The sequence below is a fragment of the Leptodactylus fuscus genome, chromosome 3 (assembly GCF_031893055.1).
Source record: "Leptodactylus fuscus isolate aLepFus1 chromosome 3, aLepFus1.hap2, whole genome shotgun sequence".
In the NCBI taxonomy this organism is placed as follows: Eukaryota; Metazoa; Chordata; class Amphibia; order Anura; family Leptodactylidae; genus Leptodactylus; species Leptodactylus fuscus.
Genome location: NC_134267.1, coordinates 44,948,377 through 44,965,470, shown reverse-complemented (window position 1 = coordinate 44,965,470; position 17,094 = coordinate 44,948,377). Strand labels below are relative to the sequence as shown.

The following is a 17,094-nucleotide window of genomic DNA, read 5'->3' as shown; positions in this document are numbered from 1 at the left end:
TTCCCCCGCTAGCTAGCAGAAAGAAGAAGCGAGCGTCTCCCATTGAAGTAATTGGGAGCAGCGGATTTTGACACGGATTCCACGTCAAAATCCGCTGCCGACTTGCCCTGTGTGAGCTAGCCCTTATATATATGTAGGGGGAAACCAAACATTTAGTGTTCAGTAGAGGTTATACAATAGTGCAGACGTGTTTCTGGCCTATATTAAGGGCAAGTTCACACGGGGCAATATGGTCTGGATTTTGACGTGGAATCTGTCAAAATCCTGCCACCTCCCATTGAAATCAATGGGAGCCGGTCATTTCCATTTTCCACGAACAGTTTGTTCCCGCTCGTGAACACCTCTCTCCCGACTAGGCCCATTCATTTGGGCGTAATCTGGACGGAAAGCTGCAACAGAATGTGCACACGCGTTACCCTGTGTGAACTAGCCCTTAAGGGTTTGTCCAGTTGTTTTATATTGATGACCTGTCCCCTGGATAGGTCATAAATATCAGGTGGTTGGTGGTCTGACACAAGCATTGATCTATAGAATACATATATATATGGGCCCCGCACATCATCCTGACTAGTGCGCGATCAAGAATATCACAGAGCAGCATTTTCAGTGTATAAGCCGTTACTGGGTCGCACTTGTAATGTTTCTCTTCGGTAACAATAGACTGATATTATGGAGCTTGGTGAAATGATTCTGCATATTACATAGTCTACCGAACCATAAATGCTCATGCAGCTCCATAAACTGGAGAAAAAAGTATTGTAGGTAAAAAAAAAAAAATAACCCTATTTTTGTAAGTCTGTTTATTTTGCATAAGAAGTAAAACTATATATATATATATATATATATATATATATATATATATATATATATATATATATATATATATATATAAAAATTGGTTTCACCAGAATGTAAAAATCTTCAGAATAGTTCATGCAGTTTAAATCATGCTAACTTTTTTTGATACAATATTTGGCAAAAAGCAGTCATTTATATGGCCATGTTGATATTGTTGAAATTATTACTCGAGCAGGGGGAGGGGATAATGGTAAAGGTTAGGATACATGCACAAACTCGCTGTGTTGATGATGGGTTCAGGTATGTATTTATTTAAAAAATTAAAATTAAAACTACATTTAAGGGGTGGTGGGTTTTTTTTTTTTTTTTTTTTTCCATTTTCAATATTGCATAGTTTGTTGCATATTTCAGGTGTGTGTGTCCCCCCCCCCCCGCCCCCCCCTCCCCCGGAGGATCTTTACTGTTTCTGATTTGAACCATGGCTGTCAGCCATTTATAAAGGAGGTTGGTGGTTTGGCCTAGGGCGCCCCAGCCATGTTCCATATATCTGCTGTCTTTGAGAGGGGACATTTAGTTTTGAAAAAATACTAGCTACAAGAAGACGTGTCGGTGGCTGCCACGATCTGGCTTCCTCCTACATGGCTAAAGATCATTGGCAGGTCTATCCCTATTGGTGAATGCGTCTTCTGATAACCTGACACTTCAGGTTGAGTGACACCATAACCACTTTGAAAGCGAGCAAGCCTAGCTCAAAGGGGTTTCCAGTCAGACCAATATTGAGACAGATGGGTGTGTGTGTAGTGAGCTCAGGTGCACAGTAATCAGACATCTGCCTGGTAATGAGCCACGCGCCTCTGTGTCCTCATCACATGACCATGGACTGGTTTTTATCCACTGGGTAGTAAGAAGAGTGAAGGACAGCAAGCGGAGATCTAGAAACATAGGGATTGATAAAATTATATTGGAAAATTGTACAACATAACACATATCAAGGCTTGACTCAGATTTGACTCAATTTAAAGAGGACCTCTCACCACTTGGGGCACATGCAATGTAATACACTGCTAGAAAGCAGACAGAGCGCTGAATTCAGCACACTATCGGCTTTCATGTTCTGTGCCCCGGGTGAAGAGCTATCTGTGCTGGCACTGTAGCTCTTCACTGTCCTTCTTTATGTCTATTGCGCTGTCTTGTGAGAGGGGGTGTTGCTTACTGCCCAACAGTGACGCACGCTCCCCTCAGTACTTGTCTATGGACGAGAACTATCTGAAGGGGAGGGGCGTTCCTCCCTGCTCTCACAGTACAACGTTATAGGTGCAACTGTGAGGAAGGGTGTTCCTGACTGACTGTCAGGAACACTCTTCTAATGGTGAAGAGCTACAGTACCGGCACCGATAGCTCTTCACCGGGGCACAGAATGGGAAAGCCAATACTGCACTGAATTCAGCGCCCTGTCTGCTTTCTAGTGGTGTATTGCACCGCATGTGCCCCAGATGGTGAAAGGTCCTTTTTAAAGAGCACTCTTCGCCACTTTCACCAGTTCTAATTCTTAGCATCTGTTAATAAGTGCCACACTACTGATTCCAGTGCAGTTTCAGCAGCTTTAACTGCTGTCTCCTTCTCACTTTCCTTATTTCCCCTCCCCCTCCCCCCAAGCTTGCTGAACAGGACACTATGAAGTATCTCAATACTCATTCGTTGGGACGCAAAGGGTCTCTCCTGGTTGGGGCGCATCAACCTCCTGAAAATGAACGTTCTCCCCCGTCTATTGTACCTTTTCCAAACGGTCCCCTGTATTCTCCCGGCATCTTTTTTCACAGCGGTTAAACAGGCTTTTTGTAAGTTTATTTGGTCTTCTAAACCCCCTCACATTGCTCGGAATACTCTGTCCCGGCACAAAAGGAAAGGAGGCCTGGCAGTGCCTGACTGCTCTAAGTATTACCTTGCGGCAGTCGCTACGCGTATTCTTGACTGGCACCATTCGTCCCGCTCTAAACTCTGGGTTGCCTTAGAAGAGTCTTTGAGCCCTATACCGCTCACGGCGCTCCCTTGGCTCCACAGGAAATTTTGGACGGACTGTAAGCCCTATTTGCTCCCGTTCGTAGCGAGTCAGACTATGGGTGTGTCGAATCTATAGTGGTATGCGTTTGCTCTTCCAGAATGATGGCCCTCTGACTCCAGTCTCGGGCAACCCCGACTTTCCAGCAGCATTTAATTCCTCCTTTCTGGGTCGCCCCCCTGTCCATCCTCTCCTCCGGCTCACGCATGTTACCTCTGCCTCTACTCTCCTTCCCCGCTTGGAATTGTTGACTTTAGCCTCCAGACCGGACTCAGTAACTGCCCATTGGCACTGTTCCAAATTATCCCATTTTTATTTGTCCTTGAAGCGGTCGCAGGATGTTCATAGACCGCTTCTGCCCTTAGAACGCCTTTGCCTCTCTGCTTCTCGGCCGGAACATACGGTCTCTCTTCTATACAATTTTCTGTTAGAGGGCCCGGAGAGTGGCTTACCACCCTTCGTGGGGGGCTGGGAGAGGGAGTTGGGGGTGGTGTTCCCGCCGGGTGTGTGGTCGTCAGCCTTTGAGATGTGTCACAAGTTCTCTATCTCCTGCAAGGCTCAGGAGACCAATTATAAGATCCTCTCTAGGTGGTACAGGGTCCCGACTCTGCTCCACACCATCTTTCCAACCACCTCTGATAGGTGTTGGAGATGTCTCACCGATCGCGGCACGATGGCTCACATCTGGTGGGGATGTCCCCTTTTTCGCCCTTTCTGGGATAGTGTGAGAGGGGTTATTTTTCAGGTGACAGGTGTTGCTTTAGAAGATGATCCGGCCCCTCTGCTTCTTTCCCTTTTCTCTCGTAAATTCCGGAAACCTATTCGCAAGCTTTTGGGGTTTATGTTGGTAGCCGCGCGTTCGGTCATCCCGAGACTGTGGAAGTCCTAGTCCCCCCCCCCCCCCCCACGCTCCTTTCCTGGCTTAAGGAGTTCCTCCATATCCGCACAATGGAGGACATGCTGGCGATGCTTCGCCCTGATGACCGACTTCACCATCAGACCTGGCTACTGTGGAACATGTTCTATTACTCTGCTGACTTTCGTGCTCTTTTCCCTTCCTCGCCCGTGTGATGCCTGCCTATTTCTTGAATTCTTTCTTGTCAATTACCTTTCTGGTGCTCGCATAACCTCAGTTAGTGCTTCAGTGTTGCGGATTGCTGTTCCTTCTGTTATGCTACTACAACACATTACGGTTCTTGTTGCATTTTCTTCTTTATTTCTCTAATTATCTGAAATGCATTGTTCATTGTAACTCTGCTGCGTCAGAGTCCGCCTCCCCTTCCCCGTTTCCCTTTCCTGACCCCTTTTTTCCCCTTTTCTTTCCCATTGTTTCCCTGATTTTCCCCTGCCTTTCCTCTTCCCCCCCCCCCCCTTCCCTTTTGTAAAACCCTTGGAAAATCCTTAATAAAACTTTAATGTTGAAGTATCTCAATACTTGTGATAACTAGAAATCTAATATAAATGCAGGTCAGATAATATGCCAATGTTTCTAGAGAAGGACTCTGTGTCATCTGTTTACATAGTAGATAACTGATAAGGTTTGCTTTATCAGCAAACTGCAATTAGCTGAACTGCTGGCAGAGCAGTGAGTGACATCACATTTGTCCAATCACACAGGTCCAGCGTTATGAAAACGCTATGTAAACAATGGGAGGAATTAGTTCACATAGCAGGCAAACAAAGCAGAATTTCTAAAGCAATATATTTAGGAAAAGCCTTCAACTTTCATAATCTACCAGTATAGATGGGATCCTTGAGATTGGAATACCCTATTAAGCTATGTAATATCAGATGGGTGGTGTCGGGCAGTGAGTGTGAGTAGGAGTATGCATTGGTGCGATTGTGAGCTGACACCTCAGTCCTGACAATGCAGAGCCTAAGGGCCCCTTCACACGGAGTATACGCTCGCTGATTCTGAATGTGTATACTTGTTCCGAATCAGCGGCATTAACACAGATCCCATTGCTTTCTAGGGGTGCCGGCATACGTGCATATCACATTGAAAGCAATAAGGGAAAAAAGCAGCCCATTCATTTTTATGGGGAGCACACGTATGCCAGATCCCATAGAAAGCAATGTGATCTATTTTAACGCTGCTGATTCGGAACGAGTATACACGTTCAGAATCAGCGAGTGTATACTCCGTGTGAAGGGGCCCTAAGTAGGATATTGGGAGCGAAAACTAACAGCATTGATTTTGCTTGAGACTGGTGAGGGCTAAAGAAGGTATATGGGTAGCTCTTATATTTCTCCCTTCTCAATCCACTCCTGGTTTTGGCTCAAAAACGCAGCAAAATGTGCAACAGAAAAACCTGCTTTGCCACAATGTGGGTTTTTTTTTTTCCATTAGGAACTCGACCCCTATGTCTCTTCCTTCTGAATGGGGCTCACATTGTGCTCTTGGTGACCGGCGATACATTCACTGCTAGCTATATGGATTTGTTTAGGTGATCATAAACTTCCTTTGGTTTTTCAGGTGGAGAACTTCATTTTCTTCAGATTGGAGGAACGTGTGATGATCTAGATGAAACGGATATCCTTGTAGATGGGTCATTGACAAAGGTGGTAGAGCAGTTAACAGAAGGCATCAAGCCCTTATCTAACCCTTCCAGTCCTGGTATCACAGGTAAGTGCGCATCAGATGTGGCACATTTTAGTTATTTTGCACATGTGCCTTTAGAGAATTTGGTGCATCATCACAGGTTACTCTAGGTTCACACTTGCGCTGGGGTTTCCGTTCTTCAGGTCCTCAATCTGCATACAAAGTGGTTACCTGTGGAAACCCGCAGACCCCAGACCATATAATGGAATCTGCTTGCTTTCCACCTGAAAAATGCAGTGAAGTCCTGCTTGCAGAACTTCTCTCTACATTTTTCAAGCGGATTTGGGTGCAGAACCCCCGAACAGAATTCATCCGCCAGCCTTAACTTTTAGTTATTGGATTTTTACTGTAGTACAATTTTATTCATTTATTTTTTTTATGTCCCGTTTTTATAACTCTTGGTATTTTTTCCTCAGGTGTTGACCTTTTAGTGGAACAGCCATTCTCGCTGGAAATGTTGACATGTTTAGTTGAACTAACCCGTTTTGAGACTCTGATACCAAGATTTTCTGCAACTGTGCCACCTTGTTGGGTGGAAGTTCAGCAGGAGCAGCAACAAAGACGGCATCCGCAACACTTACACCAGCAACACCATGGGGATGCCGCCCAGCACACCCGCACGTGGAAGCTGCAGAACGATAGGTATTGTATTGCTTTAAAGGGGAACCATGCTGTACAGTTACCCCACCCCCTTCCCTTCCCTCCACATTATGGACTTGTTGTTGTGGAAAGAACTGCGACATACACTATTTTAGTCTGTTGCGAATATGGACTTGGAGACAGTAGTTTGACAGCCTCAGTCAGTCTTCTGTTCCTAATGAAACTCTGGTCTGTTTTTATATTTAATATGAACAGGCCTTAGAAAGGAATCAGATCAAACAGGCGGTATAGATGATAGGGTTTCCTATCTGTTAGATGTGACCGTGATCTATGCCAAAAATGACCGTATGGTGTAGTAGTATGGATTGTTCAGCATTAAATTGATGTCCAATGCGATTATAACAAACAGGAACGTTGCACCTTGATGTCACAATCTATCATGATGTACCTGCAAGCCGCAACATATACACAATCTCATGGGTGTTGCAGTTGTGCCAGCATGACTGGCAGCGGGAGAACCGTGATTTCAGCTACATAGACTTGATGTACCGTCTGGGATTAGAGAAACCAGTGTTTAACCCTTCAAGGTTCTTGCTTTCTCAACCTATTCTGCCTATTCATTGTGATAACCAGGATTAGCAGTTAATCCTAGTGCATTACTGTATGAGCGCTGTACATGAGAGCATAGATACAGCATGCTGTAAAAGAAGCTATTCCGTGATGGACCTTTGTCCTCTGTAAGATACTGTACACATTACATTTCAGAGTAGTGTATATTGCAGTCACATCCTTTCTGCAGTGTTGATAGTAAGGTACACATAGTAATGCTCAATATTTGTCAGAGCCACACCAGGCCTCCGAAACAATGGAGTTCTATTGCATTAGGCCAGAAAAAATAAAATATAATGACCACCTCTATTTAATGTGGACAGTATGGCTTGTGACACTGACTCGTGCCAATCACAATCAAGGGATTGAATTTTTTCAACTATATTTTATATAGTACTAGCAGTACCCGCGACTTCCTCTGCGGCCTCCTGCACACTGCCGGGCCCACTGTTCTCAATGCACCTGGCCTCTTTCCCCCGCAGACGCTCCCGCACCTATGTGTCTCCCCTTCTGTGTCGCACCCGCTGCCGCCACTCCTGCCCGTGCGCACCACTGGCCCCTCTCCGCGGCTCACGACAATGGCCTCCACCGTTTGAAGACCTGCAATGCACCACACACACACACACACCCCAACAACCCTCTTCATCCCGAGACCCCCAACATATTCCCCCATCCATCCCCACGCACTGTGAAAGCCCCTAACCCCCACTGCCAGCAACCCCTACCTGGAGCCGCTGTAGTCACTGAAGAGGTGGTGCGGAGGTATGTGTGCATTCTCCCGCGGGTGTTCGTCCAGACGGCAAGTTATGGGCGTCTGCCGAATTTGTGGTGACGCGGGCAGAACTTATGCCAGCTCCAAGCTGCAGGCCGGCTTGGCTGGGTCGCTCCAGAGCCAGGAACCATTTTCTCCGGCACTGACTTGCTCACTGGTTCTGCCCATGCAATGCCACCAACGTATGAGGCCGCTCGGCTTCCCCTGCGGCCTGCTCACAGACTGCAGCCAAGCAATTGGAGCCCAGCTGGAAGACCTGTGATGTCATCTCAGGTCCTGCAGTGGAGGCAGCGAGAAAGTTTGCCGGTTGGGGTTCAGGGTGAGTGTGGGACCTAAGTAGTAGCCTATCTTTACCTCCTAGTGAATATCTAGGTATGTGTGAAATCTCACCTAAATCCCTTCAGCCGTTTGGCTGTGATTTGAGGAACAAACATCCAAACACACAAACTTTCACAGGATATTGCCATGTAGATAAAAATAAATCTTGGCGTTTAGAAGTTGTATGTGCGTATATAGACTTCAGAGCACGCTATCTGGTTGATCATATGGGATCCAAAAAGTGCACTGAGGCTTATGAATCTGTTCACATGGCAGAAGTTTGCACTGATTTTTCAGGTGGTTTGTGCTTTAAAATCTACAGTAAATTCTACCCTGACTTGAGATCCAAGCCAAGGGCACTGAAGAAATAAGCATTGGCTCGTTCCTCTAAGCAGCGAAGGCTGGTGGGGTGGGAATGGAAGGGGAATTTTCTGTAATGGTGAGAGTAACTAGGGAGTTATTAACAGTATTATGGTCATTTCTCTATACCAATATTAATAACTGAAAACCAGAAGTTGAGCTTGCAGAGAAAGTAGAAAACTTTTTTTTTTTTCTCCTTCCGTGTTCTCCCCTTCTACAGCTTACAAATGTTGACCTTTAATATTACCATGTGAAGAAGGTCTAACCTTTTAAGGCGAGGCAACCTGTGTATCATGTCGGAAAGTATATAGCGTGTTACGCAGGCAGTGATACATAGGAATGTACAGGTAATATAATGCATTAGTTACAAATAAAAGATTAACTTACATGGACCTCAAAATGCCACAGAAAATATCTGAGTGTTCTGCCAGGGAAGAAGAAATAAATTAAATGGTTGATCCTGAATGTCAAATGTGGCCTGGCCCTTCAGCAGTTCTCTGTGCTAGAAGAGTTTGTAGGGTTTTACATTTAATCTTTTGCATTAAAGGTCTGCTTAGGTTTCCTTTTGTCATGCTTTCATTTCTATTGTGTTTTGATTGCCGTTTTGCTTTTGTCCTTAGCTCCAGTTGGGATGAACATGTGTTTGAGCTGGTCTTGCCGAAAGCCTGTATGGTGGGGCATGTTGACTTCAAGTTCTTACTGAACTCAAACATCGCAAACATTCCACAAATCCAAGTGACGCTGCTCAAAAACAAAGCGCCTGGATTAGCTAAAGTTAATGGTAAGAGTTCACACCTCAGCCATTGTTTTCCTATTTACATGTACACCCTGTCCCCATCTGTCCTTGTGGAGGTGCTAAAGCGTGTGCTGGAGGGTTTTCTGTATGTGCAAAATCTGTACTGGTATTCCCAAACCTGGAGTACCTGAACTTCCTAGTAAAGTAAGGGGCACGGTGCTTAGCTGAGCTCTTCTGCCCTCTTTATTTCAATGATTGGTGGTAGTTTCAGCACTTTGGGCAATAAGTCACTGACATTACTTGTATCCAATCTTGTCCCCTCTTATCCTAGAAGATTTTTGCGCATAGCGTAGATTCATGACTTGCCATATGGCAATTGTGTCCCTATCTCTTGCTTGTCCCTCCTCCATAAGCAGTTTGACCAAATGACTGGTGCCCGCTGCCTGTGTACTCTACAGGGTTCTAGATGCCAAATAGGAGGTTTGTCAATTGTGACTTAATGTTTTGCAAATAGCATCAAGACTTTTCAGCTGTAACGCCATTTAGAACTAGCACCACCTCTAAGAAAAGGAGGGGACACTGGGGAAGAGCATTATATGGTGTGGGGTTGTTGGAGCCAAGCTTTAAATTGCAGCGAGTTGGGCTAGTTACCGTATTTGGTAAGTGCCCACATAAAAAAAACCCAAAACCTTTTTAACCATGTTTGTTCTGCTGCAACCCGGTTCATTGATTCCTTGTGTACCATTGAGCCTTTTGGTCTGTCTTGGACAGTCAATCAAGCAAAACTCTTGTTTGCATAGATAGGAGTTCCTGCGATCAGGGGCACAGCTAGCGTTTGCTGCAACAGATTTGTGGGCAGAAATCGCTCGCATATCAGACAAATTTGTCTGTGACTGTACCCAAAGACTTGTTCTTAAAATATCATTAGATGCCCTTATCTAATGTGATCTGTCCCAGTGAAAAAAAAAAAAAAAAAAAATCTGTTGTGTCCTTTAACTAAATTTGTTTCCTGTTCTAGAAACCCCAGTGGATAGACCCATAGCCTTTCCTCTGTCTCCAGCCTTTAATGTTGAAGTACAAAGAAATGGGAAGCCTACTCTGGTGGATCTGAATGAGGACTTACAGAACATGGAGGTGGAGGACTCTCAGTGTAAGTAGTTATTGCAACCTGACTTCTGCCCCTCCCTCAGTCTGTAGAAAGACTTCTTGATACAACTGAGGGCCTATTCACACGGAGGAAAATGGTGAGGACCCTAATTCTAATAGGATGTCTAATAGGATGCTGGAAAGCCGACAGTGCGCTGAATTCAGCGATCTGTGCCCCAGGTGAAGATCTATTGGTACAGATACCGTAGCTCTTCACCATCAGAAGGGCTCTGAATTGAGCACTGTCTCCTCTCCAGCGGTATATAAAACCGCATGTGCCCCAAATCATGAAACGTTCTCTATAAAGAGCCCTGAAACATGACTAGGAATTATAGCTAAACCAGAAATGCCTCTATCGACTGTGGTTTGTGAATTCTTGCCTCCTCATCACTTCAGAGCAGGATACTAGTTGACTTGATGAGATGCCCAGTGATGACTGTGTCATCTTAAAGTTGTCTTTCTTGGTTGCCTAGGCCCAAGGCTGTGCCCATTTTTAGAAGAACACAAAGAAGATATCTTATGTGGTCCAGTGTGGCTGGCAAGTGGTCTTGATCTGTCGGGTCACGCGGGAATGTTGACCTTGACAAGTCCTAAGCTTGTAAAAGGTAGGTCTAAACTTGCTTGAACCAAGTATGCTAAGATTTGTCAAAACCTTATTATACAAATCCAAATTTGAGTTAGTTTGTGCTGTTTTTGATCTGCATCATTCACGATTTATGTTGTATATGTAGGGATGGCAGGAGGAAAGTATCGTTCCTTTTTAATTCACGTAAAGGCTGTGATTGACAGAGGATCAGAAGACCTTTGCAATGGCGGTACCAGACCAGTTGTAAGGATGCCCTCAATAAAAACTGTGCATGTAAAGGGGCACTCTCTTGCCTCCTTATTGGCTAAGGTCGTACCAGGCAAGGTATGGGACCATAACACATTACTGTCTTACTACCAAAAAACAACATTAGTACAACAGTAAGTGTCTTTGTTTTCTCTCCTTCTAAAGGACAAATCTGCAACAAAAATTGAAAGCAACCCCTCATCCCGGAAAGTTGATAACCTGAGAGGTTGTGACCTTCTCCAGGAAGTGTCTGTCACAATACGGCGCTTCAAGAAAACCTGTATCCCAAAAGAAAGGTCTGTGTTTAAGTTAATGGGAACCACTACATGCCAGCAGCCAATTTACAGGGTATTTTTACAAGGTATTGGGTTTCGGACCCCCTTCCACATGGACATTGCAATTATTGCACAGATTATAGTTTGAAGAGTGTTCTTAATTCTATGGTTATGCTACATGGCCTGGATAGTGATACAAGTAGTCCAATCTGTTCAGTGGGCAGAATTGTCTACATTTCCCTTTATACAGTGCCTTGTACATGGACATAGGATTTCAATTCTTGCTGCTCTATTTGCTGTCAAGTGGCAGGAAAGCACGATTTAGCCAAGATGGCACAGTTATCTTAACTGTTAATGGGTAGAAACTTAAAACGAGCGGGTATATTATTCCTACCTGTCTGATCATATCATGAACTCTGGATGGGACATGAATCTGGGTTGTGGTTGTATCATGGTAAGGACAATTGTGTAGGAATTTTGTTTGCTTAAAAATTTTTTTTTATTTTTTTTTTAAATATTTCTTAGGGTCCAGCGGTGCGCCATGTTGCAGTTCTCAGACTTTCATGAGAAGCTTCTGAACACGCTCTGCAAGAAAGCATCTGATGGATTAACTACGGAACATGCACAGAGTTTGGTTCTGGATATTCTGTGTTGGCTTGCTGGCGTACACTCTAATGGGCTGGGCAGGTATAGTGACGCTGTCCTTCCTCCTTCACCCCCCCCCCCCCACCCCAGTGACCGACCCCATTAAAGTGGTGTTCCTGTGCTGTAAGTCCTGGCCACTAGTCCACGAGTTACAGAAACAGTAGGCCATGAATGTTCTATGCGGTTTCCGTAAGGCTGTCAGAAATAAGATTTATGGAAATGTTGCAGCTTGCAGTGCTACACTGTTTCTGTAACTTCAGTTTAAGTTTGATAAGGAGTTACAGAAACGGGCAAACACTGGAGTAAATCTCACCCTGTAGGGTTCAGGAGACACAGGTCCCTATTTGAGCTGCTGGGATGAGAAGTTTTCGTGTAAGAGATAATCTGATGGCATGAGTTACATAAGCCAGAGGATATATAAGCCTTAGGTGCTATAAACATACCTATGTGACTAGCGGTGCAGAAGTTTTATATACTTATGGCCTACGCTAATCTGTAGCACCCTGATACTATACCAACTGTAACTACTTAGACTTAATTTGGGCTAATAATATGAAGGGGTCACCTCCTGGCTCTGGTCCTCAATTGCTGGGGCTTTTTTTCCCTCCTTCTTGAATTTTGATGTGATTATTCATAATTAGAGATGAGCGAGTAGTATTCGAAACTCTAATTTTGAATACCTCGCTCCATAGGAATGAATGGAAGCGGCTGGCGCTTAACCCCTTTGTGTTCAGCAGCTTCCATTCATTCCTATGGGAGTGAGGTATTCGACATTAGAGTTTCGAATACTATTCGCTCATCTCTATTCATAATCTGTCTATAAATGATGTTTGAGGCTGGGGCCCCACTGGACAGAAACACCGCAATTTGCCTGCGGTGGAAACGCTGGGAAAAAAAAAAATCGCAGTGTTTTACGGGTAAACCGCCGTGTGTGGTTTTGGAAATTGCAGCATGTCAACTATACCTGTGGAAATACTGGTGGTATAAATACCTCATAGGTATAATTGTAACAAAATCTGCGGATAAAAACTGACTTTTCTGTTTAAAGCGCTGTGGGAAGAACCGCGATGCGTTCACGCCACAGGTTTTCCGGCAGCGCTTTATTGCTGTGGGACGTCCCGTGGGGACTTGACCTACAGGAGTTTTCTGGAAATTAAGTATTGATGACCTATCCTCGTTATCTAATGTTTGATCCAATACCCAGTGTCCCCACAGATCAGCCATTCAATGCTTCATAGACCAGTGGGGTCTTATTTTGTCACGTGGTTTATTTGCTGTGAAGTGTAAGTGACTAGGCCTGAGCCTATTTCTATGAAGAAGCTGCAGCGCTGACCTGAAAGCTGCAGTTTCTTCAAACAACTGATCAGTTGCGGTCCTGGATGTAGGATCCAACTAGTCTAATATTGATCTATCCCAATGATAGGTTATCAACATCGCAATCCCAGAAAACCCCCTTTAAGAGTCGAGTGTTTTGTGTAACTTATCATTTATTCTGTAAATTTTTTTTATTTTTTTTTATTTATTTTTTTCCTTTTCTTTATAAAGCTTACGGGAAGGAAAAGAGAGCTTATTATCCAAAACGAGAAGATGTCTGTCTGATATCGTGCGCACATGTTTCTTTGAAGCAGGAAGAAGTATTGCCCATAAATGTTCCCGCTTCTTAGCTCTCTGCATAAGGTTTGTGTACTTGTATAAAACTTTAAAAAAGTATATTTCATATGCTATGTCACATGCTATGGCATATACCATGTCAGTTACATCACACTCTTGTAAACTGGCTCCATTTTTGCATTCCCTCTCCCCTAGCTCCTTAAATGAATGGGAGAATGTTTTACTGCATTTGACAAGGCCTGTCATCCATTTATTTAGGAGATGGAGTCTGAGCATCACCGCAACAAACTAGAGCAGCTGGTGTTGGTTGACTCCTCTACCCTGCTACTATGCCCGAAAACATTGGCTAATACTATAAGGCTATTTTAACACTGAGGAATTTGCCGCAGATTTTGGAGTGGATTCACCCCCAGTCTCCAGGGGAGATGTCTTTTGGAATCTGCCTCATTTTAATCGGAGGCAGAGATCTCTGCAGGATGCAGAAGAGTGCCCTGCTCAATCTTTTTTTACGCGGCTCCCATGGCTCCACTCTTTCCGCTAAGTAGGCCCATTCATTCAGGCCTAAGCAGGAGTGGGATGCTGCAATGGAACGCTGATGCGTTTCCTGTATCAACATCGCGTCGCGGCTAGACAGCGGTGAAAATACTGGCGGTGGAAAATAAAGAGGAATTCCTCTTCATTTTCTGCTTTACTCTATATGGCTGTTCATTTGCTCTTAGTATTGTTGCAATCTAGCCTTCAGGGGTTTCCTTCAGGGGGGGGTCGGCTTATATTCGGGTCGGCTTATACTCGAGTATATACGGTAATCTGAGACAAAAGCAGTGTAGTATCTGTTAAAGTGAAATGTCCCCTTAATTCCTATAATTCATGAAACTACAGTAAATATTGCCTACAAATTGGAAGTGTCACTTACAAATCTGAGGTCTGTCTTGTCATACTGTAGACGAATCATATACTGCAATCCAGGGAGGGGAATACTAGTCAGATTTAAGTAAACTTCTAATCCTCTATTTTATATTTCTCCCAGCAATGGAAAATGTGATCCGAATCAGCCAAGCTTTGGCTTTGTTCTTTTGAAAGCATTGCTGGAAAACATGACTTACCTTCCCTCTGCAGCAACCGGGGGTACGTCCTTGTATCTGTTTGTGTAATAACTGGATGGCGCTGGAGTCTGCACTCCAAATTTATTTATTTTCTTTTCTTACTTCAGGAGCTGTATACTGGTACTTTGTCTTGTTAAATTATGTTAAGGAGGAAGACCTTGCAGGTTGTAGCACTTCTTGTGCTTCGCTGCTTACCGCAGTATCCAGACAGCTGCAGGACCGGCTTACACCTATGGAGGCACTACTTCAAACTAGGTAAGACATTTTGTTAGACAGCTGTTTAGAAGAGGTTTCTACAAAAGTTCTATAAGAGGTTTGACTTACAAAAATCAGACTTCAATCTTTGTGTTCTAGATATGGCCTGTACAGTTCACCGTTTGATCCAGTACTCTTTGATTTGGAAGTCAGTGGCTCCTCCTGTAAAAACATATACAATAGTAGCACTGGGTTACAGACAGATGAAATTGACCTTTCAGATGTCCTTTTAGGTAAGTAATAGAGTAAAAACCAGTATGTAGGATGTATTCTTTAGTTTAGGTAATGAAATGAAACTACATAGTTGCTACTTTGTAAATTTTCTATACAGGTGATAAGTGTCGGTTCCGTTCACTTAATGTATCAACTTTGGTGATGGCTATGCGTATTCTATGGGTATTCATAGGGCTCACTGCTGTAATCCAAGACTCGCATATTATGTATGGGAGCAGTGCTGAAATCTGTTTATTGTGGCTTAAATGGTGGTCAGGAAAACCGCTATGGCCAAACTCTCAACTGAAATAGTAATGCTTAAAGGGGATGGCCACTTTCAGACCAATATTGACAAACAAATGTACAATAGAAAGATATACAATTTTCCAATATACTTTCTGTATCAATTCCTCATGGTTTTCTAGATCTCTGCTTGCTGTCATTCATTCTGTTACTTCTAGAGGATAAAACTGACCATGGTCATGTGATTTACGGTCCATGGTCATGTGATGAGCACACAGGTGCCGCTCATTAGTCACAGCACAATAATCAGACATCTGCCTAGTAATCAGCTGTGCACCTGTGTGCTCATCACATGACCATGGACCGTAAATCACATGACCATGGTCAGTTTTATCCTCTAGAAGTAACAGAATGAATGACAGCAAGCCGAGATCTAGAAAACCATGAGGAATTGATACAGAAAGTATATTGGAAAATTGTATATCTTTCTATTGTACATTTGTTTGTCAATATTGGTCTGAAAGTGGCCAACCCCTTTAACAATTCCCTACTGATCTGACTCTTCCTTAGTTCCCGCTGGTCTCTACTTCCTGCTCCTTCTTGACACAGGGAGTGACTTCTTAGCTTGTCCTTGGTCACACACGTGGTGTTCTCTCAATCAGTGGTTGGCTTCTCAACCATTTCCTCTGTGGCAAGTGGGACCTGGAAGTAGAGAAACTGTGCGGGGATCCCAGAAAATTTCTAAACCGTAGCAGTGGGTAATATGTCAGGTGAGCAATGCTTGTGTTTTGAAACCCATTCTGGCCCTCATCCCAAGACTCTGCCTCAATGTGCCTCCCCTCCTTCTTCTCCACTTTTGTGGGTGAAGAAGGAAAATAACATAAAAAGGCTGGATAAGACTTAAGTACAATGCAATATTCGTCTGCAACTGATTTATAAATCGGTCTTAATTTGGGCAAAATACATAAGCTTGTAAACCAACGTGAAGGGTCCCCACGTCTTTTGATCACCCATTTATGCCTGTGGCTGCCATGCTCTGCCTTCTAACATAGTGGTTGAGAAGGTCTGAAGTACAGCAACCATAGACGAACCGCCTTGTTAAGGATACCACAAGCCGGCCATTTGTAAATGGATATATATCACGTGCTAATGTATAAAATAAATTAGCAGTGTATCTACATTCATGGAGGAAATTTTTTTTAATTTTTTTCTTGTATTAACCACCTGGTATCCACCATTTGTAATGCTCTTCTGCTATTCCTAACAGGTAGCGGCAAGGTGAACAGCAGCACAGCCGCAGAGGGCAGTTTCACTTCTCTGACAGGACTCTTAGAAGTCGAACCTTTGCACTTTACCTGTGTTTCCACAAGTGATGGTACCAGAATTGAGAGGGATGATGCAAGTACGTTTACTGGTATATACAAATTTTTTTCTTCTTTATAATATCATATGTAAAATATACAATACAAATGATACTGAAGGGTAATGGGAGAAGATATGTTTGGTATGACCAGTAATTTATTTTTTTGTGAGAAAATATTCTATATTTAGCTCATTCACATGCCTGAGTTTCATTCTTGGAATTCAGTCTGCGCGTGCCATATCTATGCCAGGACACAGAGTCCTAGTGTTATGGTGATCTATAACAGCGCCTGATCTCCTTTTTGCAGGTTTCAGTATTCTGCCAGCAGAAGACTGAAACCTGCATTCAGTATCCACCAGTGAGTGTCTTCTGCTCTCCGTGGCAAAATCGTGTGGTGTGTGTGTGTTTTTTTTTTTTTGTTTTGTTTTTTGTTTTGTTTTTTATAACCGGACACAAAGTCCTGCATGTCCAACTTTGTGTCCAGTTAAAAAAAACAAACAAAAAACAAAAAAAAAAACAACCTCTTTCGCTGCAGAGAGCAGAAGACACACACG

General features: G+C 43.7%; 1 protein-coding gene across 9 annotated transcripts in view; it reads left to right on the top strand.

Annotated features, from left to right (window-relative positions):
* The window catches only part of BIRC6 (baculoviral IAP repeat containing 6), a 164,587-nt gene that overhangs the window by 34,038 nt on the left and 113,455 nt on the right, over window positions 1-17,094 (top strand). For 5 of the 9 annotated variants that reach the window (XM_075267482.1, XM_075267480.1, XM_075267483.1 and 2 more), the window contains exons 11-23: window positions 5,334-5,483; window positions 5,876-6,101; window positions 8,739-8,899; window positions 9,873-10,004; window positions 10,474-10,605; window positions 10,732-10,910; window positions 10,998-11,128; window positions 11,633-11,794; window positions 13,298-13,429; window positions 14,391-14,488; window positions 14,574-14,721; window positions 14,800-14,954; window positions 16,445-16,591. In XM_075267482.1, the coding sequence (XP_075123583.1) occupies window positions 5,334-5,483; window positions 5,876-6,101; window positions 8,739-8,899; window positions 9,873-10,004; window positions 10,474-10,605; window positions 10,732-10,910; window positions 10,998-11,128; window positions 11,633-11,794; window positions 13,298-13,429; window positions 14,391-14,488; window positions 14,574-14,721; window positions 14,800-14,954; window positions 16,445-16,591 (1,953 nt within the window). The remainder of the gene's footprint in view (window positions 1-5,333; window positions 5,484-5,875; window positions 6,102-8,738; window positions 8,900-9,872; window positions 10,005-10,473; window positions 10,606-10,731; window positions 10,911-10,997; window positions 11,129-11,632; window positions 11,795-13,297; window positions 13,430-14,390; window positions 14,489-14,573; window positions 14,722-14,799; window positions 14,955-16,444; window positions 16,592-17,094) is intronic. The other 4 variants (XM_075267484.1, XM_075267481.1, XM_075267485.1 and 1 more) reach the window with 3 other exon arrangements.